Source organism: Manis pentadactyla, chromosome 4 (assembly GCF_030020395.1).
Source record: "Manis pentadactyla isolate mManPen7 chromosome 4, mManPen7.hap1, whole genome shotgun sequence".
In the NCBI taxonomy this organism is placed as follows: Eukaryota; Metazoa; Chordata; class Mammalia; order Pholidota; family Manidae; genus Manis; species Manis pentadactyla.
Genome location: NC_080022.1, coordinates 147689407 through 147713180, shown reverse-complemented (window position 1 = coordinate 147713180; position 23774 = coordinate 147689407). Strand labels below are relative to the sequence as shown.

General features: G+C 37.1%; 1 protein-coding gene across 2 annotated transcripts in view; it reads right to left on the bottom strand.

Annotated features, from left to right (window-relative positions):
• Window positions 1–553: 553 nt before the first annotated feature.
• Window positions 554–23774, bottom strand: part of NLK (nemo like kinase) — a 164740-nt gene continuing 141519 nt past the window's right edge. The window contains exons 6-12 of one of the 2 annotated variants that reach the window (XR_005027567.2): window positions 22603–22812; window positions 19506–19607; window positions 11356–11442; window positions 5730–5928; window positions 4378–4471; window positions 2218–2344; window positions 554–1113 (exon numbers count right to left, since the gene is read on the bottom strand). Coding sequence is in view for 1 of the 2 variants with exons in the window: in XM_036899565.2 (XP_036755460.1) it covers window positions 2290–2344; window positions 4378–4471; window positions 5730–5928; window positions 11356–11442; window positions 19506–19607; window positions 22603–22812 (747 nt within the window). In the remaining variant the exon portion in view is untranslated. Of the gene's footprint in view, window positions 2345–4377; window positions 4472–5729; window positions 5929–11355; window positions 11443–19505; window positions 19608–22602; window positions 22813–23774 lie in introns of both variants that reach the window. The other variant, XM_036899565.2, reaches the window with a different exon arrangement.

Sequence of the window (23774 nt, the reverse complement as noted above, 5' to 3'; positions counted from 1 at the left end):
GGAGAAGTACATGCCATCTATAAACCCAAGAATAATGTTGCTTTACCTAGCCTTAAGGGAAGTATTCAAAATGAGGCAGTCTGATGTTAGGTGGTAATTACACGCCACCCAGCCGGGCCTTCTTCTTAGCTGCAAGTACCTTTGTCTGCCAGGGGCAAGGGGGAGGGTGTTAAGTCCCCACAGCATTCTGCTTCATCCAGAGAGTCCATTTTTACTTGTTTAATATAGTGGACTCCAATATACTGGAATTTGATTTCACATGAAAATATAGTTCTTTGCTTAAAAAAAAAAGGTCTGAAAACTACTGGATTAGACTCTTAAAGTGGAAGACTTTCAAACTGTATGTATTTAAATCACAGTGTCTTTGATATTGGTTAAGTTTTCAGTATGTCTTTGGCAATCTAAAGTTTCTGAGAAGATTAAAAAACTAATTTCTTCAAAGACAAAATGGACATATAAATAGGAAATGTCTCAAAACTTTGCAAACTCAGGATACAAGCTGTACTACGAAGGGAAAACAAAGGACAGGAATTGAAATAAAGCAGATGACACATCTTTTTCAACTGTCACATTTAATGTTTTCACCACTGTACTTCAAATCTACATTGTACAAAGTGACCAGTAAGTGTGCCACGGTAATTGACCAACCTCTGAGATTGTACCTTTCACACCAGTGTCTTCTTGGGCTCTTTTGATACTAAACACGTTTCTCATTCAAGTGAATTGAAATGCTTCAGTTGGGTTGATTCTCAGGAGCCTCATAAAAAAAAAACAAAGATATTGCACCATCTTTGTTTAGTAATTCAATGTTTGTTTCTTTCACAGCAAATAATTACTTCATTGAAGTTAAAACTTCCAAACATAACTTATTAATAGTCTTCAAATTCAGCTCAGATCACTCAAGATGAAAATACTCTGCTAAATACAGATAACTTACAGTAACTTTAACAGTTAATTGTCCATAACACACACCAAGTTTTTTTCCTAGACCAATTTTAAGACGATCCATTAGTATTCCTTGTACAGGTGAAAAACGATCTTCAATTTTCTTGTCTTTTTATTTTTAATATAAAAGTTGGAAGGGACATTCAAGTTTCAAGTCTCCACATTGAACTTAAAAAAAAAAAAAATAGTCATCATCAGCATGTGGAGGTAAACAAGCCAAGTTGTATAACTCCAGGAGGTAGAGGCCTTCAATTTGTATTCATATATACATATGCACAGAAGAATTCAGTGTTCCAACAGAAAAAAGAATTTGTCAAAAAGTAATAACTTATTTACTACTGTGACATTTCAAGACTCCCACAGTTTTGCCTAAGGACACAAACACATTTGACATAATTCCCTATGTGCCTTTTTTTTGTGGCTTTAAAAGTTTTAAAAATTTGTTTTTATCTTTTATTTATTTGTTTTTTTCTGTCCAGTGCAGGAAAAGTCTCACAAAATTTCACAGACCTAAAATGTGCAAGCTAGTTCTTTCTCTATACAGCAATATTGGGATTCTTTTGAAATTAGCCCAGAAATGAATTATTTACACACATGAAAGATGCATGCTTGGGGGTCCTTTTATGTAAGAAAGAGCAGAAAAACTTCTAATAAAAATAGATTAAATATATATATATATATTTATACTGGGTAAGGAAAACAAAAGTTTAGTCTCTCCTAGTCACAAACTCATTCTCTCTACCCACAACATTGGATTTAGACAGCACACATCACCATCACGGTTCTAATGAGAAGCTAATTATAGGGCTTGATCATTAGGTGGCATGCCCCTTCCCCCTACCCCCCCCGAGGTGCAGCCACGATCAGCTCACGTGGCTTCATGATTGGTCGCAGGCAAGGTTTCTAGATTCTTTCATTTTAGAAAAACCCAAATTTTCAGGAATGGCTCAAATATCAAAATGTATGACTGTCCTTTGTGTGTGTGTGTGTGAACAATCTCACTTCATTTTAAAAAGGAAAAACAAAACAAAAACACAAAACCCCAAACTCCCAAATTTGGTTCAATTCTCTTTTGTTCTGAGGTGAGCCATAACAGCTGCACTAAATTCATAAAACATGTGCAACTCTGGGTAAAATATTTTTCTTCTAAAAGCACAACCACTTTACAAGATTAAAAGTCTAGTAACATTTCTAAATATTATTCATATCATACAAGTAGTGGTTGTTAATTTAAAACTTCATTAGTAAAATTACAGTACAAGCATGATTAACCTCCAGAATTGCAAATCCCAGACTCCAGTGGAAAGCTACATTACATCTTCAGTAGTACATTATCTTCCACCATCACTCCCACACCAGAGGAGACGGGGGCATCTCAGATGGCTGAGCAACAGTGGAACTGGAAAAAAATGGAGACATGACAAAATCAGTTTAATAACACAAAGGGCAAAGGGTAATTTACTGCTGTCTGTTCTCTCTTATGTTAAAAAACTGGGAAGTCCATTTCTGGATTTTTATTTGTTTCTTCTAACTTCTCTAAAGTTGTATTTGTTCCAAATTACTCATTGAAGGATCTGTATCTATAGCAAGGCAGTATGGTACAGTGGCTAATACATGGGCTTGAAAACAACATGTCATTTACTAGTTGTGTGACACAGCAAATTCCTTACCTTTTCTCTTTTGGAAAGGGATAATGCCATCCACCTCATAGGATGTTGTGATGAATAAATGAGATAATGTATGTAAAGTGCATTTTACAGCACCTACTTCATAATACAAATGGTAGCTATTATAAAATAACGTCTATAATCAATCAGGAAAATAACCTTAAAGGATGCAGAATTATCCATTAAAGTAGCCTCTCAAAATACAGTGACTTTAAGTGGGAACCTACTTTGAATGAGCCTTATAAGTACTCTCTTAACAAGTATTAATGGAGCAGTAATAGATAATCACTTAGCATTTGTTATCCTCAGAACTGTCTTCTTCTTTCGTGTGTCTGCCTATGTTGCCAACTAGATTATAGACGTGAGGGGCGTGTATGTGTAACCACTTTGTTACTCTGGGGCCCAGGATAATGAATCACTTGCACCTGAAAGGTAGTACACCACCAAATTGACTGGGTCACCTTAGAGGAAAATATTAAAACAAAATAGTTTTAAACCACAGAGAAGTGAAAATGCAACTTAATGCCTTCTTTCTACAGTAAAATACACCAAAGAAATGAAAATCACCCTGATTTTAAAAATTCTAAAAAATTATTGACTTTGGTTCAATAAATTTAGTCAACTTCAATGCCACCCCAAGGCCAATTAAAAGGAAAATAAGGGTAAGGGAAAGAGAGGCAGAGAGAAGTGGGGAAAAGGAGAGAGAAAAAGGCAGATGGGCAAGAAAGGAGGCAGAGTGTGGCCTCACAGATTCCAATCCACCCGCCTCTGTCCTCTCTGTGATACTGAAGCCAGACCCCAGCCCATTTCTCCCTTGCCACCTGGCTTTCGCTGGCAGGACCCTGTGGGGCCACAGCACTAAGCCACCCCCCCCTTCCCAGCTCTGGTATGCTGTTTTTTTGGCATGGTGGGCCCAGCTTTGGTCTGCCCAAACTTTGTGGCAAGTTTCTCTGCAACCCAGTAGGGTCTTTGATGGACCAGTTTTGGCCACACCTTTGGAAAGTTTCTTTACTACCCTCATGCTGTGTGTTCCTGGGGCAGGCAGCCTTGTCTTCTCCAAAGAGGTCCCAATCTCCTTGGCCTTGGGTGGAGAGCCTCCCCCCCAAAGTTCTTAGTATTTTCTTCTCTCTTCCTCAGTCTAGAGAGAGTACCTGCTGTCTGCATTTGCTACTTTGGGACCCTTCATAATCCTCTTTCATGCCTTTTAGTAGTTAACCATCTTCCTTGTTTGTATTACTGGATAGAGTTTCTTTCTCCTAACTGAACCTTGACTGATACATGAGAGTTAGGGACAAAGAGATCGAGAGGAAAGGACAAAGAGAGACAGAGAACTGCTAGGTTCTGGAGTAGGTTTATAACTCTTTAACCAATAAGCCTGGTGGCTTCTTCCCTAAATAGGACACATGAGCAGGCCATTAAGGTGGTGGGGATGGGATGGGCACCAGGATGACCACACTTAAGAGGACTCCAGGGCAGTGGTGGCCACACTGCTGCCGCAGGAGGATCCCCAGGTATGCGATCAGGCAGCACAATGGTCATCTGGGAAAAATACTGCCAAAGCAACTGCAGTGAACTAGCATTAGTGTAAGAACTAATGCTTACGTTTTTAATATGCTTTTGACTAAAGCTAAAGCTCATAACTTCCTGTTGGGCCTTTTCACTATCTTATTTAATCTAAATAAAAACTGCAATATCCTGGATAACAAAATCACAATGGCATTCTTTTAATTTGACAGGGAAGTTAGAATGACATACACATAGTTACCTAATAAAGCTCTTAAAAGCAGCAGACTGAGGGTTGATGCAGAGAGGCACTCTGTTTCCTTTCTGCTGTTCCAAAATGAACTGGTGAATAATTTCTGTGGAGAAAACAAACATCATACAACCCACGCCAATTTGCAGGCCAGGAAGCAGTGGATTCTCAGATAACTCTAGCCAACATCTGAATTGCATTTCCTCCTGGTTGAGTTAAATATACACATCTATCAGGCAGAATCCAGCAGAATGTTCCTGAGACCAAAATGACAGCTGCTGCTAAACACAGGTGAAAACCCCCAAAGTGGCATTACACATGCTGGAAACCCCATCAGTGGGAGGTGTAAAATGGTCTACAAATTTGAGACGATCTACAGGGTTGGCCTTATGAGCGAACTCTTCCAAACTGCTGGTAACTATTGTCCTTCTGCAAATCACTTAAAAAACCTTAGTTGGTGTTTGGGTACATAGTTTGGGGCTGTTTACTTTGGGGACTATTCTCTCTTTTTAAATGTCCAAGAGCAGACACTAAACTCATTCAGAATTTTGGATGTCATTAACTCCCACCCCCACCCCAGTAGGAGACCATGTCAGGAAATTTTACCAGTAGATTATCAGGAATGCCCTTCTCTTGTCATCATCCAAGGAATGATACCCTCAGTGGATGTTTATCTTTTTAAAAACTTTTACATGCTATATAAAAAAGAAACCTAATATGTTTCACTTGGTGAAATCACATTGAGTGAACACATATTCAATATACAGTTGACCCTTGAACAATGTGGGGATTAGGAGTGCTGCCCCCACCGAGTTTAAAATCAGCATATAATTCTTGCTTCTCTGTAAGTGTAACTACTAATAGCCTACTGCTGACCAGAAGCCTTACTGATAATATAAACAGTCTGTTAATACATATTTGTATGTTATATGTATTACATACTGTATTCTTACAATAAAGCTAGAGAAAACATTTTTCAAATTGTTGCAAATCTCCAAAAGATTTTCCAATATATTTATTGGAAAAAAATCTGTGTGTAAGGGATTTTAACTGTGCAGTTCAACCTGTGTTGTTCAAAGGTCAACGGTATTGAGTCACACTCACTAAATAAGTCAGCTTTGAAAACAAGAACAAAATATTCATTCCTCTGCCTGACCTTTCCCTAGATGTAATATTAAATCAGCATTTTTATAACACACAGTGTTCTTGGCATATATGCTCTGGATAAACAGCTGTATGCAAGTTTGTAAAATAAACATACAGAGGAGCTTCGTCACTATGCAGATCTTTCTGTGGCCATGTGATGGGAAATGTCACTTGTCATCCTGCCCAGCTGAAAGCCAAAAAGAAAAAAAACAACTCACCTTTAACCTGTCGAACAGAACTGAGGTTCTTCTCAAAAGTGTCATCAAATTTAGGATTGGTGACGGGCTCAAAGTCACTGGTATAAACTCTTCCAGTAGAGGTGGAAAAGCAACATTTACACATACATGTGTGGTATCGTAGTCGCCCTTCATCTAGGTAGGGATGGGCTAAGGCATCCTTAGCGGATATTCTTTTGGACTGAAAGCAAATTTAGAGACCAGAACATCAATACTACAAATAAACATGACTGTCTGTACAGGATCTTTCACAAGACAGAGTAACTGCTTTACACAGCTGATACTTAATTTATGGTACATCCTGTGTAAAGAGAGAGAATTGAATTTAGAGGTGGGTAATACAGCAGTAGAGGGAATACATGACTCAGGACAACAAACCACTGTTAATGCCACCATAAAGCCCTTAGAAGTGACTTTCTGCTATGCAGGGTCAAAAATGACAAATATCATGACATTGAAATATTAATGCTTTGGAGGGGTAAGTTTACATTTTAAATAAGTTATATTTTCTAAATACGTCTCCACATTTGGAAGAGATCTGATGATGGTGGCAATTTTACAAAGCTGCCTAAAACTTTCATTCTCTTAGAATCAACTTGGGGCAAAAGCCCATCTGTGGGAGCCTCTGGAGTCAGCCATGTTCTGACACCCAGCTCAGTCTGAACATTGGCAGCTTGTGGTTTTTCTGGTCTTTCAGATCAAAATACTTAATAAACTTATTTCTCCATTAAAAAAAATTTGTCCCTCCTTTTAGCTCAGTGGACATATCAATAGTACTGAGAGACAAAGTGGATTTTAAAGGATTTAAGGACAGACTCAATAGTAAAAAGTAGAACAAAAACTGGCACTTTGTCCTGCTTCCAATATGCTCAAGTATGTCACATAAGACAATTTAAAAGATCAAAACCATTTCACACTGAAATAAACAAGAAAGTAACTGGGTCATCCTGACTTATTCTGGACCCCCAAATAATAAAATGTTAAATATTTCCCATAAACTGGGATCCCCTAAAAACACTTTTATCTCTGATTTTTTGCTATGCTGATGTTAAAAGGCATGCCATGACCTGTCAGGATATAATCACCAAACAAGCTGCTGCTTACCCACCAGGAACACACAAATGTACACTTGACGGCCTTGGCTCTGGGCCTTTCCCTACCTGCTGTGTTGTTATATAGCTGGTGCTCCAGCCCTTCTGAAGTCTGACTCACTGGTACTCTCACCAAGGACTTTTTCTTTGTTTCCTAAATGAGTCTACTATTTCTGGAAGTTCCACTGGGACAAATGTCTACTGTTAGAACCAAAGGAGCAAGCCGCTGACAGCGCACCTGCCTGGGCCGGGCCCCTCTGCATCTTCAGTGCCCCGGCCAGTCTCTTGTGTGAGAGGGAGCTCTGTCATCCACACACTAAATATGGTTCTTGGCCAACTCTGTTTTTGATTGAGCATGGCCAATCATGTCCACATTGGTGGCAGCAGTGACTGAATCTGGGTTTTAGGTGTATCATCTGACAGTCATTTCTGTCAGGTGGCAGATGTCAGAAATGGGGTCCTTGTCAGCTGCCACCAGCAGCTGGAATCTGGTTTCCCTATTCGTCTTTTTTTGTTTGTGCATTCTGATACTTTTGCAATTTGAGAATGTAGGGTTGAAAGATTTGGTGTCTTCCCAACTACTGATAGCATGTTATGTTTGTATGTTCTGAGTGCACAAAACTCTAAAGGGGTTCTGCTAAGAGAAGCCTTTGAACAAAAAAGTAAATCAAATCTCTAGTATGCAATGATCAACTTTCATTTCTCTCAACAAATCAGTATCTCTTTAGGAACTTTTGAAATAAAGCTAAAGGAGACTGTCATTTTGTAAGGGGTATGAACATTGAAAAGAAAAAACTGTCCTGCTAAATTGAGAGAGATCACAAGATCACTGAGCTTTTCAATAATGATGTTCTTTTGAAGGAGCTAATAGTGCTTAATTATGTCCTATATATCTTAATTACATATGACACATATCTTGTTTCTTTAACTGATCAACATTTGTAGTAGATAAGGCCACATGTTTCTATCCTAGATTTTGTTGCTTTATCCAAGTTGGCCCTTCTAGTTTTTAATGAGTTGATAAAACTTCCGATTTTACAAATATAAAATATTTCTAAGTAAACAAATTGATACACTTGGTGTAACTATGAAGGGAGATTTCTTAAAATCATATGGAGCAAACTCCTAGTCCATCTGCCTTTTAGAAACAATACTAATACATTAAAGACAAAAAAAAGAAACAGATTTTTAAAATGTTATTTTCATTAGGTTTGTCGGCTCTTTACAAATTTTTTTTTGCTATAGTAACTCAAAGACTGAAAAAAAGCTTTAATTGTGAGTTAAAATAATACTCTTGGCTACTAGGTTACAAAGTAAGATGCAACTATTTCTCTTTAAACAACAAGAGTTTCAAAATCTGGTATATAATTGTATAAGATAAAAAGGTCATGTGATATTACTATGCAAGATGTCTCTTTGGACACATCAGTCTGAATTAATAGTTATAAAAATTTAAAAACATCTTTGTTGTCTTCCCAGTTTTACTGCCATATACAAATAATGTTTGCACAATATTCTAGTTTACACAAATTTGAGGTTTGTGTTCTCACAAGAGCCATCATTTTGAATATGATTTTTTCCTACTGGTTTTACTGACCAGATATACTAATGTCACTTTGTCTAAGATTATGGAATTTCAAAATTATGGGTTCAACTAAATTAGATCAATGATAACAGATAACGTGTTTCTAAAAGGAAATTAGTTTTTAGAATGCTACTAATCATAAAGATTTAATGTGTCAACTGATATTTTAATCCGACTCTTAGGTAACATTAAGACTTTACTAATATTAATTTGAGTTAATAAATAGTCTTTGGATACCTGGACAACATAATTTTAATGTATGTAGGCTCTTTATTAATATAATACAGAGTAGTTATCAGTAAATAGTTAAAAAAGATGTACAAATACCTTTGGGTTAAAATACATATGTATTTTTTTAAAGAATATAAAAGAATGTGTGACAGCAGGAAGATGTGTACTCAGGAAAACAAATGTGTTTGTCAAGGGAAAAAAATGAGTAATTTGTCTAAATTCCTAACAATTATTGTATATCTTAAAAATATTGCTTGTGAATATTGCTTTTAGATAAACTAAGTCTCGAGATTTATTTAATGTCTTCACTATTTGGAGGTAATAGTTAATTACATCTTCATAAACTGATTGTTTATTTATACCCCATCCTTCCAATATTATTGATATTATTATAAGAGAACCAGAACCCTTTAATCTTACCATCTTCTGGGTGGTTTCTGCTTTTTCCTTCTATTTGCCTACAGGCTTCTGCTACAAGCTAAAGATCTGGAATTGAGCCTTCCGTAAGAAATATCACAAAGACCTCAGTAAAGGACTATTATCAGGTACCCTTGACTGTTGTCTTCAGGATATAAATTTACGGGTATAGCTGATACTGTTACCACAGATAGCCACCTCTTAGACTGAACCAGGTAACTGAGTCAGGATTTCCAGGAATGTTTCAGTCCAGAAGACACATGGCAAGAGATTGCTTAGCTCAAGATCAACAAAGTAAGACTAAATTACCTCAGACTAAATGGACTCAATACTGAAATGTGCCTAATGCTACATTTTTAATGAATATTAAAGAACCCCACCTAATTTCTTTCTTCTTAATGTATCTCTAACCCTCAATTTAACAGGTTAAAAACAGAATGAGACACCCTTTAAAAATGGTACCTATTTCTAACTGAACTGTCAGAACTGGAAAGAAAAGAATTTTTAATATCTATCATAAACTAATAAAGCACCAGGCCAATTCTGTAAAAACATAACAATGTATGTTGGTTGGCCTTGCTTTATAAGACAATGATAAAAAAAGCAGAATATTATGTATTGTGCCTTAACTAAATTCCTTTTCTTTTTTTAAAAAAAGGACTATGTAATAACTTTTACAGGCTCAGTAAGAATCTGTCTTCCTTCTTAACAGATAAATCTTACCTCCTTCTTAGAGATAAATCTAATTTGCAACTATGACCACACCAAAAGTTTCATTTAATTAGGTGTGACAATCCCACTATTAAGGAATAAGGACTATAATTCATGTGTAGAACTGAGACTTAGAAGGCCTTCCAGGAAAATGTTTTTGGGATCTGCTCAATGGCTTAGAAAATTCCAGGCTTAGGACTGTAAAGACTAGGAGCTCTTGGCAGATTAGGATCACTAATAAACATGGGATCTCAGAAGAAGAGCATATCTGGCAGCTTTAAGACCGCAGATAAAACCCGGTACACGTGAATTACATGACTCTTGGTTCCTAATGTAGATTAAAGAAACTAACATATTTCTGACAAAAAGAAGTAAATTTTAACCTCAGGGCCTTTAAAAAGTTCTCTATGGGCAGACAGAAATTACCTCTGAAGCTGAAGTTCATGTGGCTCTAGTTATGCTTACCATATAAAAGGTCTTTATGTATTAATCCACATGTCCTGTTATATACATAGTTCAGCTATGCAGACTTGTCACATAAAATATCAGACTAATGACACTAAATCCCTAGCTCATTTAGCAAGTCATGTGGTTGAAACTGTCCCTAAGGGCAGGAACTTGGCCACATGGAGGGGTTGTGGAAATAAGAACTGCCACTTTATCTTGCTCCCCTTATCATTAATCACCTCACATGTCAAAGGAAACAAACTAAAGGAATATAAAATAAACACCAAACAAACAAAAATCCCCTTTGTACCCTGAGATGTAACAAAAATACCTTGGTCACTCTGATGTGTTTGGGTCCCTCAAACAATAAAACCTTACTATGTCTGACAAACCTGGACTCCCTAACTAAACATTTTATCCCTAATCTATGTTACGTGGCTGGCTGAGTATAGTTCTGACCCTCCTGGACCTGATAATCATGTGAGAAAGTTGCTATTTTTTCTTCATGAACAGATTGATGTAAACCTAGTAACTGGCAATTTTGTGGGGTTTCCCCTCTTTACATACCTGTTGTGTTTTATATTCTGTGACTCACTTGTACTCTTGGCAGGTAAAATTTTCTTTTCTAAACGTTTCCATTTTTGAGTCATCTTTGAAAGTAGTTATTGGCACAGACATGAGTAACACATTTTCTTTGGGTGAATGAATAAATGAAGAGATGAACTTTGTCCCAGAAGAGTCAAGTCTAGAAATGGCATTTGGAAAAACTACCTTTCAACAACCCAAATAAAGGAGTCCTTATTGTACTCCTTATGCAGGATAATGGGCAATTTTTTCAAGTAATGTTAAAACATTTTTCTCCTGGTTTAACGTGGTGTCAAACTCCTTTTATAAATACCAAGATAAATAAGGATGGTACAGTTCCTTCTCTCTGTTCATCTAGACTGCTTTGTTAATAACCAAAGTTCTGTGTGATGAGCATGGTACACATGAAACTGGGGACTGGAGTTTATCTTTGAAAAGCCACTATCTACATTGCCCACCTATTCAAAGCCAGGATGTTTTTCTTAGAACACATGTATTTTTAATTCATTAAAAAAACAAACAAAAAGCAAACACTACTTACTGGATCAAAGACCAACATCCTGCAAAGGAGATGAACAGCTTCATGTGTAGCCTGGCTAGACAGGGTATAAAGTACAGGAAGAGAAGGCTGTGAAAAAATAAAGAATTCAAATAAGGTTAAGTGAGTCTCTGTGTAAGTAGATATGGAATCCAGCCAATTTATGACAAGGTGAGTACCCAGCTCAAAAGATGTGTGCACACAATCTAAACTCAAAAGGAATGAATATTCACTTCATCAACCTATCTTCAAAAGCAACAGCTGTCACTGACTTCCAAGAGCAAATTTTATATTGCATGATTACCCACTGCAGGTCAGAGCACAAAATAATCTATAAAAAGTGAAAGCTAGTCCTGTAAATATGGAGCTCCTGTCAGCCATACCATAAATGCTTTGGCAAGAAAGGAAGACCAAACATGTCTAGGGGTGGGAGAGACAAACATTTAAACCTGGGCCACATGCAAAGTTATGCATGTAAACTGTGCCATGTAAACTACATCTGATGGTGGCATTACAATAAAGTCGCTAAGACACTGGTCCTAAAGGAGGTACATAGGACACTTAGGATTTTATATAATCTTCTAAGTAAGCATGCCACTACTTTTGCTGGTTCTACCTATATTGCCTTTAGCCCTAATTTCTCACTCAGTAATGTTTCTGGTAAGTGGCAGGCATATCCACTTGCCCATATCTAACCCTTTGCTCTGAGGCAGGAAGATGGCTACGATGACATGAGGGGCCACAGAGTTTATAAAGCTGCTATTTCACGTTTGGAGAGTTGGGACAGAGCAGGCGAATGGCATCACTGCTCTGCCTCTCACACAAGTAACACTAAAAGGTCTTCTTGTATCTCCATCACAGCCTCAGAATCCTGCTATTGCGACTACTAACATCAGGTATTTGACGTGTCTGCGTCCTTTCAACAAAGCGATGTAAGAAGATACAGCAAGAACCAGAAGACATCTCAGAAGCATCAAGAGGCAATTCTTTACCTTATAGAAATTTTCCTCGGGATCAAGGAGTGATAGAGGTAAGGTGAGGAATAGTTCATTAATTAACTAGACAAATCAACACTTCTGAATCTCAGTATCCTTAAACATAAAATGAGGAGGTTGACTCTCAGTATCCTTAAATATAAAATGAGGAGGTTGGATTAAATGATCTCTCAAGTTTATTTTAGTTCTATAATGAGATAATAGGATTATTATAGGTAAAAGGTGTATGCACAGAGCCCATTTATAGTTGGCAAAGATTTGTAGACCACTCACTACTCATTGTTGCATTTACATGTTTGCAAGTACTTCTTGTTAAAAGTATGTAGGTCTATGGCAGCTCTGAAATTATTTCTATTAGTTAAGGGAGGGGAAGAGGTTTTAACTTGCAAAGTAATTTAAATATTTTCCCTGATAATTTTTTTTATTGTGCAAAACTAAGTAATTTGATATTCTTGAAAGATTCTGGTTCTTGGTCTGTGAATAGCCTCCCTCTTTTTCACTGGCTTGTGCAGGTTGGGAGCCAAATTCCAGCCAATTCTTACCAGCCAAAATGTCTCACAACAAGCAGTTCTTTCTCTTCCACTCTCAAAGTGCATCTATTCCTCATCCTGTTTTTGTGATGGAGGTATATTATTGCTTAGGGAAGGGCGTGCTTGAATGAGTACTAGGAGATGTGGGTTCAAATCTAACTTTGCCATCATTAGACTTGGTTAAGTCATTTGAACCTTGGCTTTCTCAGCTACTTGACGGCACAGTACGGATCTGCCCGCTGCCAACGCTCCTGCTAATCATCTAACACCCACTGACTGCCAGGCCGGACACCAGGGGTTGGGGCAACAAAGATGAGTAACACCTCTCTGGTGGAAGGAAACCATATGAACTAGTTCCAGAGGCCACTGGAATGAAGGGTAGAGAACAAATTAGAAGGAAAATTGATAAGACTTTAGGATGACTGGATATAGGGTGGGGAGCTTGTGAGAATCAAGTAAGTGGATGTTAAGGCTACCTGGAATGTTAAAAATCCTCTCCTAAATTCCTCTCTATGTAAATTACACTAAAATTACACTAAAAATAAGGCTGTTTCATTTCAGCCTAGAATGGTCATATGATATGCTTTCTCCTTTTCTGTGTTTATACACATGTTAAAGAGACACAGAGGACAAGAGTCTGTTCAGCCATGCCAGCATCTCTCCAGAAAGAAAACCATTAGTAATTTAGTTCCTAGCATTGGCTCCACAGGAAAACATGGAATACCAGAGATGCTGCAATTCTAATTCCATTTTCTTCTCCTCTGATTCACCAGCCATTATGGTTAAAACAGGGTTTCAGAACTAGAAAAGAAGCTTGTATTTCTCATCAAGTGCAAAAGAATCAATTTGAATAAAAGAAAAAACAGAATGCTTATAAATATGCCCTCAGTATCTCGCTTGGAAAAAAGTTGTTGCCAATTCCCTCAACATTCATACATATTACTTCCCCCTTTAAAATATGCAGTCCATTTTCTGTGTGTTCTGCAAGTTTGTAAGTCAGCAATGTAGGAGCGAGTGGGTGCCAGCACTGAATCACAAGGACAGGCGGGTTACAGAGTGCTCTGTTTAGGAATATGATCAATTGTCAGTGTAACAAAGCAAGGATAAGCTTTTGAACTTGGGTGAGATATTATATGCCACAGTCATCATAAGTCAACTGCGGAGCCGCTGGTCACCACAATCGGCCACAGCCAGGCTGTGCGAGTCCTATCAGTTTTCACAGGACAGCAAAGAAGCTGGGATCGTCAGTCACCAATGTTAACTGAGTGTGCATGATACACAGTGCACTAACGCAAGCGTTCTGAGGTTATATAAAAGAAACCCCCACCTAAAAAAAAAGAAGTTGGAACTGAATGAACTCTCTACTCTGCTTCTATTAAATATAAGAAACGGTCCCTGTCAGGAGACAGGACTCTTTTCACTTCAGTGAAAATATATCTATTTCTGACACAATTAGTTGGGGATAATCTGAGGAAAAATGAGATGAACCTTGTAAGAGAAGAACCCTTTAAGCGATGAACAAAAAGACTAAAGGCTGATAAATGGGCTTTTCAATGCTATCAGTAGGTCACCTTAGTAGATACTTGGGCTAGGATTCCTTCCATCTAAGATTCTGAGTTGTAGAAATGAGACAATAAAAAATATCGCACAGTGTTTTTGTCTGCCCAGCATTCTCCGACCTTTAGGAAACCACTTCCTTCTCACTCTCAGATCAAGTGGTTTGGTTGGGCTTGATTTTCATCTCCCAACTCTAAGAAAAGCACCTAACCCAGTCCTGGCCAATCAGGTGATACAGTTCCCTGAGCATCATGACTGGCTCCAGATGGGCACACGGTTTAAAACAGGTAAGGGATAGTCAATGGAATGGTTAACCCAACACGTACCCCAATCCTCTTCTCCCTTATCTACCTTTATTTTACGGGATAAAAATATTATTACTTTTTTAGCCTGTCTTGGTTCTGGGAGGCCACATATTACACAGTTCTGGACAATGACACATAAGCACAAGTTTGCTAGAAGCAGGAAAACTTTTGCTTTCCTGATAAAAAGGAAGGTACTTCAAGTGCTCCCTCTTTCCTCCATTCTTTTTGCTTTGAATGTAAGCAGGAATGTTAGACAAGCTACAGCATTTTGTGACCATGAGGTGATAAGCAAGAGAGTTTAAAGTCAACACTCTAAAGAGGGAAGAGGAGAAAACACTAGATCCTTGATGACATAACTGAGATGCTTTACTAGCTCCAGACTGCCCACCTCTGGAACTCTTGATGTGGAGGAAAACTCAACTACTATTTCTTTAAACTACTGCAAGCAAGATTTTCTACTACAACCAAACATATTCCTAACTGAATCAGAGACCCTCCAAATACTGTTTTTGGTTCTATTGAAGAAAGCTCCTTCATGAATGACTGATATGCTACTCCAACATAGGCCGGGACTGCTGGTTCCATTTTTGCAGACACGCAGGGGAAAGTTTGAAAATGAAATCAACACACAGGAAAAGAGATCAGAAGTCAGAGTTCCCGGCTTGGAACATTTCTTGACTGTCTGAATCCAGCAGGGCTTGATGTCAGTTACAGATCGGGACTTTTCAGTTACATGACCCAGTAAGTCCCCTTTTTTGCTTAAACCAGTTTGAACTGAGCTTTACTTGAAAGAGTCCTGATTGATATACCAATGTATATCAATCAACCAACACAAGTAAGTTAATTTGAGGCAGTAACCTGTGACTTTAAGAAGATAGCTAACTAGGTTCTCCTTCTACATATGTATATTTATATTTTTAAAAAGGTCCCACAAATAGTACTTATTGCTCTTTGTACAAACATACATAAATAAATGTATAGAAAAATACATCTGAAAAGATATTCTCAAGTTAATCCATAGGAGACTGGGAAGGCATGGGGGGGTAGTAGCTAAGGATGATGAACTCTCTAAAATTTTTGTTGTATGTGTACTCACATATTGCTTTTGCATATATACAAATGAAATTTTAAAAAGCCGCTGTGAAGATGTATGTGCCAGGCAGTATATACTGGCTAAGACAACAGGTTTTAGAATTATTTTTGAGATCTGGCTTATGACCTTAAGCATATTATTTAACCCCCATAATTCTCTATCTCCCATCTGTAAAAGGAACGGTAAGTGGTACATTATAGTGTTGTGAGGATTTAATGAGCTAATGTGTAAGGAGTGTTTAGGACACTGATTAATGCCTAGCAAACCTCTTAATTATTATTAGAAATGATTATTAGTAGTAAAGAATGGTCATTTCCATCTAACTTTGAGTAGCTACTTAAATGGGAACTACTTGAAAGAAGTTTAGTTTTTCTTTTTATAGTCCAAATTCAAAAACTTGTATTGAAATTTTTAAAGTATTCCTCATGAGTTTAAAAAATTAATCTAACTCCTATATTAAGTAATTTAGGGTAAGTACAGTGAGACAGCTGTACTTACTAGCTGCACCCATTAGCCTCAGCAGCTTTGCTCAGAATTACTTGGAGTCTTTTCTAAAAGTTAGAGGCTCTTTTCTGTGCAGGTTTTTTTATTTCATGTAATCAGTAATATGTTACACAGATCCTTCTGCCTTGTTCATAAGCTTAAAAGGAATTCATCCAAAATTTTTCTATAGGTTTTTGTAAGTAACTTTTATCATGGTAATGCATAAAAAGGATTGAATCTTATCTAATTCCTTTTCTGCATCAATTGAGACAATCACGGTTTTTCTTATTTAAAATGTCAAAATACATTGATAAATTTTCTGTAGGTGAACTGTCTTTGCATTCCTGAGACAAACTTCACTTGATCATAATGTATTATTTTAAAAAAAATCACAAACTGTACCTACTATTTTAGAGTGATAACTTTGTTACTGAGTGTTTAGAATCCTAGGCACTATTCTATGCTCTCCTTGCATGTACTATCTCTTTATCATTATAAAAACTTAATGGAGTAGGTACCATTTTACAGATAATGAACTGAGGCACTTGGAAATTAAATAATTTGCCTAAGGTTACAAAGTATGTCACTGGTAGAGCTATGATTCATATTGTTTGTCTGAAAATTGTAGTGTACAACTCCTGGGACACCACTCAACATGTGGTGAGCCTGAGAGATACCACAGCCTACATTCTCAATCACTATAGTCCAAAGGAAAAAAATTGAGTAAAACTCTGGCACAGAGCATTGAGCTGAGCACTATGCCCTTTTCAGAATCTTTATTGTGTATATCGGATTTGGGAACAAATTAATCTTTTAAAGTTAAAAAAAAAATCCAAGGGCTACACACCAATATACTTGAGTGTGGGTGTGCATATGTCTTTCAGGCTTAGCACTAAATAGCTACATGAATGATGATACCTTCAAGCAGCTGCTAGCAGGCTAGTAAGGGGCATATAGGACATGCATCATGGGAATAGGGAAGAAGTACCCAGTGGGAAGGGAAAAGGTAGGATTTGACTAAGGTTAAGGAAAGTGCTTCAAGGGTCTGTTAACTTCTCTTGTGAGCAGCGGTGGTGTAAAGATCAGTTAGCAAACGTAGATAAAAAACGGAATTTCCAAACTGGGGGAAAAATGGAACCATGTAATATTCTAAGTTCATTCAATTAAATACGGTAGGCATAACTTATTCTATACAAATCTACCTGGGTTAGTACTCAAAGACCACGAACACCTGTCCAAGAAGCCAATTTCCAGCACTGGTTAAAGCTTATCTAAAGATAAGACGTTAAAGTCTGAACAAAGCTTATCTAACCTTTGAGCAGAAATGGTCTCCTAATTCTTTCGCCCAGTCAATCTCTTCAAAATTAAAACATTTCAACAACCAAGACCATCTAGGGCTACCTGACTTTTACCTCAGTGCTCACTTTATGGCATCACTAAACTTAGTGGTAAGCGAAATGTTAAACTCTAAGAGGCAGTATTGTTAAGAGGCCAATTCAAGTGAAAATGTATGGGAAAGGATTCTGCTAAATGTCTTAACCTACTTAACTGTCAGTATGGAACTTAAAATTTTCCTTTCTTCCCTGCCTGGTTTTAGACAATAATACATTTGCTAGTTTTTATTTAATTGAAAACTCCAGCCTTTTACAACTAAGAGATTTTTTTTAATTTCTAGTAGAAAAAGGACTTGCTTGCTAAGAATGCTCAAAGGAGTGTGCAGTGACTTCTGGTGCAGTTGAGTTACATTTCTGAGTTGTTCTAGACAGCAGGCAGGAAACTCCTTAAGAAACCTTGCTCTCTTGGCTGGTGTTTTTAGCAACTCTGACACAAAGCTGATGACTATCAGCAAGAGTTAAAATTCCTCTAGAGATGAAAGGGTGGCACCAGGGTATCCAATTTCACTTTTTCATTACCAGCTACCTTTAGCCAGGCAAGATTTACTGACCTCTTTAGAAAAAGAAGAAAAGCATTTTGCTATTTCCAAGGACACATTTACCATGAGGTATCAATAAATTTTACTATTCCTGATACTGGCCAACAGATAGATCATAACAGATCTTTTTATTTCCTTCTATTAATATAGAACCTTTCTCTAGGTTAACACATACTGTGCTCTTATAAGGCAGTTAGGGACTCAAATTATTTCATAGTTCTAAATTAAATGCAACAGAAGGATGTAACCGACAGGGGGCTATTTAAAGTACCAGCATCATGTCTCTACGAGTTTTTAGAAGATAAAACATGTAACACATTGCCTTGTATGCCTGTGAAAACAGAAGCTCTGGAGCTACGCTAGAATCAGAGTGGGAACTGCAAGGCGAAGGCAAGGCCTTGACCAAATGTCCGGCTGGTAATTTGAGAGAAGTGTCAAACTTGGGTCTATCATTTGGTCAATCAAAGATCAATCAGATCCTCTAAAGGTCCAGTTTAAAAGACACCAAGGCAAAGCCCAGGAAAATCAGTTGTGGATCTTCCTGTTCAAGCCTTCTCTCTTCTGTTTCAGTTTGTTGTTCCTAGGAAAAGTATTCCCCTTACTCACTCTTCACATCATTAAGCTGTTTTGTCCAAAGGAGATGGGGAAAGTGGTTCTAAAAAATGCTGCTAAATCAACAACAGGGTGGAGATAAAAACCATCTTGTCTCTCTCAGCAGTGAGTTGGCTGGTTCCAAGTAATATTGATCAGTGCAAATCTGGCAATCTCTCTTCATACTTCTTTTCTAACCCTATTCACATCTGATTCTCTGTTAGTGGCAAGACTGCAATAGAAACAGCTTCATATTCTTGGCTGGAATAAGAGATACCAGATATTTTGGCTCAGTATTTGGAAAGGACATCGTGATATACATGTACTAGGTTATGGCACTAAGGTCAAAGCTCCGCCCCCAATAACTTTCCCCAGACTCATCAAAAACCAGGACCCAAGCAGCCAGGGGTCATTTATTTGCAAAGGTGATAAAACAATTATTTACTTTGTCTAGGCTAACACATACTGGCATTGGGAATTACCATATTTTATTTTATTTGACAAATATCTACTATTTTCTTACTTATGGCCATGATATTAAAAAGAAAAAAACCAAAACCTACAAGCAATGATTTACTTAAAAATTCTCAATTCATTGTTCTGCTGGAAGGACAACCCTGCCCCAACAGATGGTTACCAAATACAGATCCCCACCCTCTCTTTTACCTGTTTATGAGGACCCCTGAGTATGTGTGCCTTAGCGCCTTCGCAAGCCGTCCTCATTGCTTCCAGTGATGGTGTGCCCAAGAGATCCGTGATCAAATCCAACTACAAGAAAACGTGAAATACAGATGGACAGTAACGTCAAGGAAACAACTTAATTATTCTTAAATCACAGCCTTAGAGACAAGGACCAAATCTGGGGAAAAAACCTTAAGACAAGTTCCAGATTAACTGACAGGACCCTCTACCTCCACTTTCTGGACTATTAAAATACCAGAGAAATGTTTAGTAAGAATCCATATGATAAAAATATAGAAAAGATCTTTTGGCAGGTGTGGCATTCTAAGGCTAGAGTAATTTAGGAGACTGCATCTACCTGCCCTATGTCTTAATAACAGAGTATCTAAGGTTCTTAGAGAAGAGGTGAACTGCTCTTTCTCTGATGGCTAACAACTGTTCTTTTCCAACAGTTAACAGATTCTCATGCTCAAATGGATTCAGGCTCATTAAGGAGCTAATCCACAAATCAGGCAGCTGTGATTTAGTAAACATTCAGAACATTCAAACCAGAAATGAAAGCTAAGCTATCAATGTTTGGACCACTACACAACCTTTACATTCTAGTTATGCTAGAAATCTCTTAACACTGGCAGAAAACTGTAGTACTCAGAAAACCACGACACTGACGTAAAGCTACATTTAGTTAGCTGGGAACAATAAGAGCCCAATAAAAATGGTCTTCTCATAAACAAGTCTTTGTAGGTAGCAAACCACCTTAACAATTTCCTGTAGTGCTACAATTGTTCTAATATTAGCAGTAACATTTCATCTGGATTCCTCCAGGATGGAAAATTCTTACCTAGAGAATAGTTCTTTTCCTGGTTTGGGGGTTGCCAAATAGAAAGTAAAACTTTCTGCATTTAACTAAGCCATGGGTTAGCCATCGGTAGTATCGCTGCCCTCCAGGATAATGGTGAGAGTCAAGTAGCTTCTTTTCCACAGAAGTAAAGATTTCTATACAAAGCTTTTTGGGAAAAGTGTGTTGGTGATATTTCTGGGCCTCTAACAACTACACTAAAGGCAGAAGGAAAAGACTGGCTCTTGAAATCAAATGGAAACATTCAGAGAGTTGTCTAAAATGGGTCAGATCCATGGTTGGCAAACATTTTTATGAAGTTTGCTGGTATTACAGGATCTGTGATATTTACTTCTCTAAGATACAGAGACAATGCTATAGAAAATAAAGTTAGACTCTTTTCCCATTTTAAATCTTGATTTCTCACCCTAAAATATGCTTACGATAAATAGATGTGATAGATAGCCTTCACTGGCTACTGGCAATCTCAAGACCTAATAATCCTATTCCAGTTGCTTCACATTTTTCCTTTAATATTCTTTTCAGCATCAACCAATAATCCCTTAATTTTTACTTAAGCTTTTCTGTATGGCAGTTATGGCAGCTTATGTCCAGACATGATAGGCTTACAGGTAAGTCTGTTAAACTCTACTTCCTAAGGAAATTGAACAGTAAAGTGGATATTGTCAATAGTACCCAATATTAGTTACATATGATAATTTTTTATCATCTGGATCAGTTTTAAGTTGTAAATCAAAAAACACTGTGAATGTCTAGCTCAGAAATAAATTTAAATGTGATCATAGCATATATAGTTTTTAATGTATCAGTTAACAGTTCTTCTTACAAAGAGTATAAAAGAAAATGATGCCATATTTGGCCAAGTGTATGAATTATTTACAAAGATACACACTAGTCAGGTAGTCAGGGTTATCTTTCAAAATGTGATCAATGAAATCTTAACACTCTCTTGCTCAAAACCTTCCTACAGCTTTCCATCACACTTTGGATAGAATGAAATTCAAAAGTCCTCATTGGATCACCAGGTCAGGTTCTTTCTCTCTGCCCTCGTCTCCCACATGCTCTTCTTTGATGACCATGCCATCCCTCCAACAGGGCACAGCGTTCCTGCCTCAGAGCTTTATTACTTTGTCCCTTTTCCTAAAACACTCTTTCCCATTATCCTACTTCCTCATTTCACTTGGATTGCGCGTCAGGTGTCATCCCCTCAGAGAACCCTGCAGAGCATTGCTCTGCTCCATCATCCCTCTCTCTCTCTGACCTAGTTTAATTTTCCTTCAAAGAATTTACCATTACTTGGGGTTATATTTATTTGTATACTTATTTACTTTTTTGTCTCATGTAAAGTTTTACAAAGGCAGCAACTAGCTTTGTCTTATTTACTACTGTATGATTAATCCTGGCACATCACCACTATTATAATTGCTAACACCTACTGTCTGCTTTCTATGTACCAGGCCTTATTTTCACCTTTACTACTTCAATCTGTACAACAATCCTCAGAACAGTTTAATTTGCCCAAGGTTTAATGGGTAACAAGAGGCAGAGATAGGGTTTGAACCCATCAATTTGATTTTACAGCCTGAGCTCATCATTGTTGTATTAGTCTCATGTAAACAATATTGTTAAAATTTATGAATTAAAAACTGCTTAGGACTTATCACAAGAAAATATGTGAGTAATGAATTAGCTATAAAGGCAGACAATTAAAGTATCATGAATGGTTTCCAAAAGCTACATTTTAACTAGCTTCTGATGTTCTCTGCCACATTTAAATATTTTAGCCTAATAATAAAGATTAGAAATGTTTCTAAATGATGATTTAAAGAAATCAAACTATATATATAAATTTATAAATTTATATTTTAAGCACAGAGTATAAGTATATTAAATCACCAAATACATTTTCAAGTTAGACCAATTCAGTCAGAAAGAACAGAGACCCTCTCACAACAGAAAATTATACCTGTGCAAATTGTTATAATAGGGTCTGCTGTTATGCAGACAGTGCATGCAATAAAATCACCACTCCCTCTAATAGTCTGGCAAGTCACTAAATGGATCTCATTGTAATTTTCAATTTCATAACCTCATGAATTTTAAGTGATCCTGAATTTCCTAAAAGCAATTTAGACAGTGAATAAGCCCAAGACGTGTACAGAATAATTTTTCCTTTAAATCTGTAATAGAATAAAGCTATTAAAGCCTAAAGTGAAATCATACCTGCTGAATGGGACTCTGTGCCTGAAACAGTATTCTTCGTCCTAGTAGTTCTGCAAAGATACATCCGACAGACCAGATGTCAATAGCATTGCTGTAATGACGGCTGCCCATCAGGATTTCCGGAGCCCGATAATACTGAGTAACAACTTCCTGAGTCATATGACGGGATTCATCTAATTCCTCTACTCTGGCCAATCCAAAATCACAAATCTAAGTAGAAAAAAATTATCAAAATATTGTCAAAAAGACAAATATATTTACAAGTGGAAAAGTAAAACAACAAAAGCCAAAACCTTGACAGAACTCTGAACTTTGAAAAATTTTCACTGATAAAGGTAGAGTATATTTGTGACAATATATAAACTGATCTTACTTGGGTGAGAGGGAACAAACTTCCATATTTCTATATAAAACCAAAAACAGCTGAATGCGTATTTTCAGGCTTAACATAGAAACCAAACTATCTATTTTCAGGGCTGGCTTATTAAGGGAGATATGACAAGAAAAAAGGTGTATCTTGAAGACCTCCTGGGCTATGTTCACTATCTTTATAGAATACATATAGTAAAATTTCTTTAAAGCTATGGATTTCAAACTGAGTCCTGCTGAATCCAGTTCTGAGGAGGTACTTCCGAAGTTCCATAAGTATTTTACCTAAATTTCACATGTATTTATTTAGAATACTAAATCACACTCAAATGTATGACTATGTCAAAATGTAGCATACCGTAGAATACCAATGCTACCAAGGTCTTTCATTTCTTCATTCCATACACATTTAATTGAGCACCTGTTATGTTTCAGAGAGAGTGCTAGAACCTGGAGATGTAACAGTAAATGAGAAAGACTACTGGTTAATTTATATACAGACCTAGGAATAAATCTTTTCTTGCTATTTCTGTTTGGAAAGTATGCTGAGGTTGCCAGGTGAGCTGTTAGTATACAGTAACATTACTACTCACCAGCAACCTCTGCTTATTTTCAGGAATGAAGACTTTCTTGATACTGTGCAACTAAGAACAAAAACTGGAAGCATTGAGGATGAGATAAGACAGTTAATGGCCATCTAAGTGCCAGCGTTTTCACTGATTAACTTTGTGAATTAAGACTGTAAGTGAAGAAATAACTTTTTATCTATGTTTAAGTTCAGATCCCAGCATAGGATTTTATTT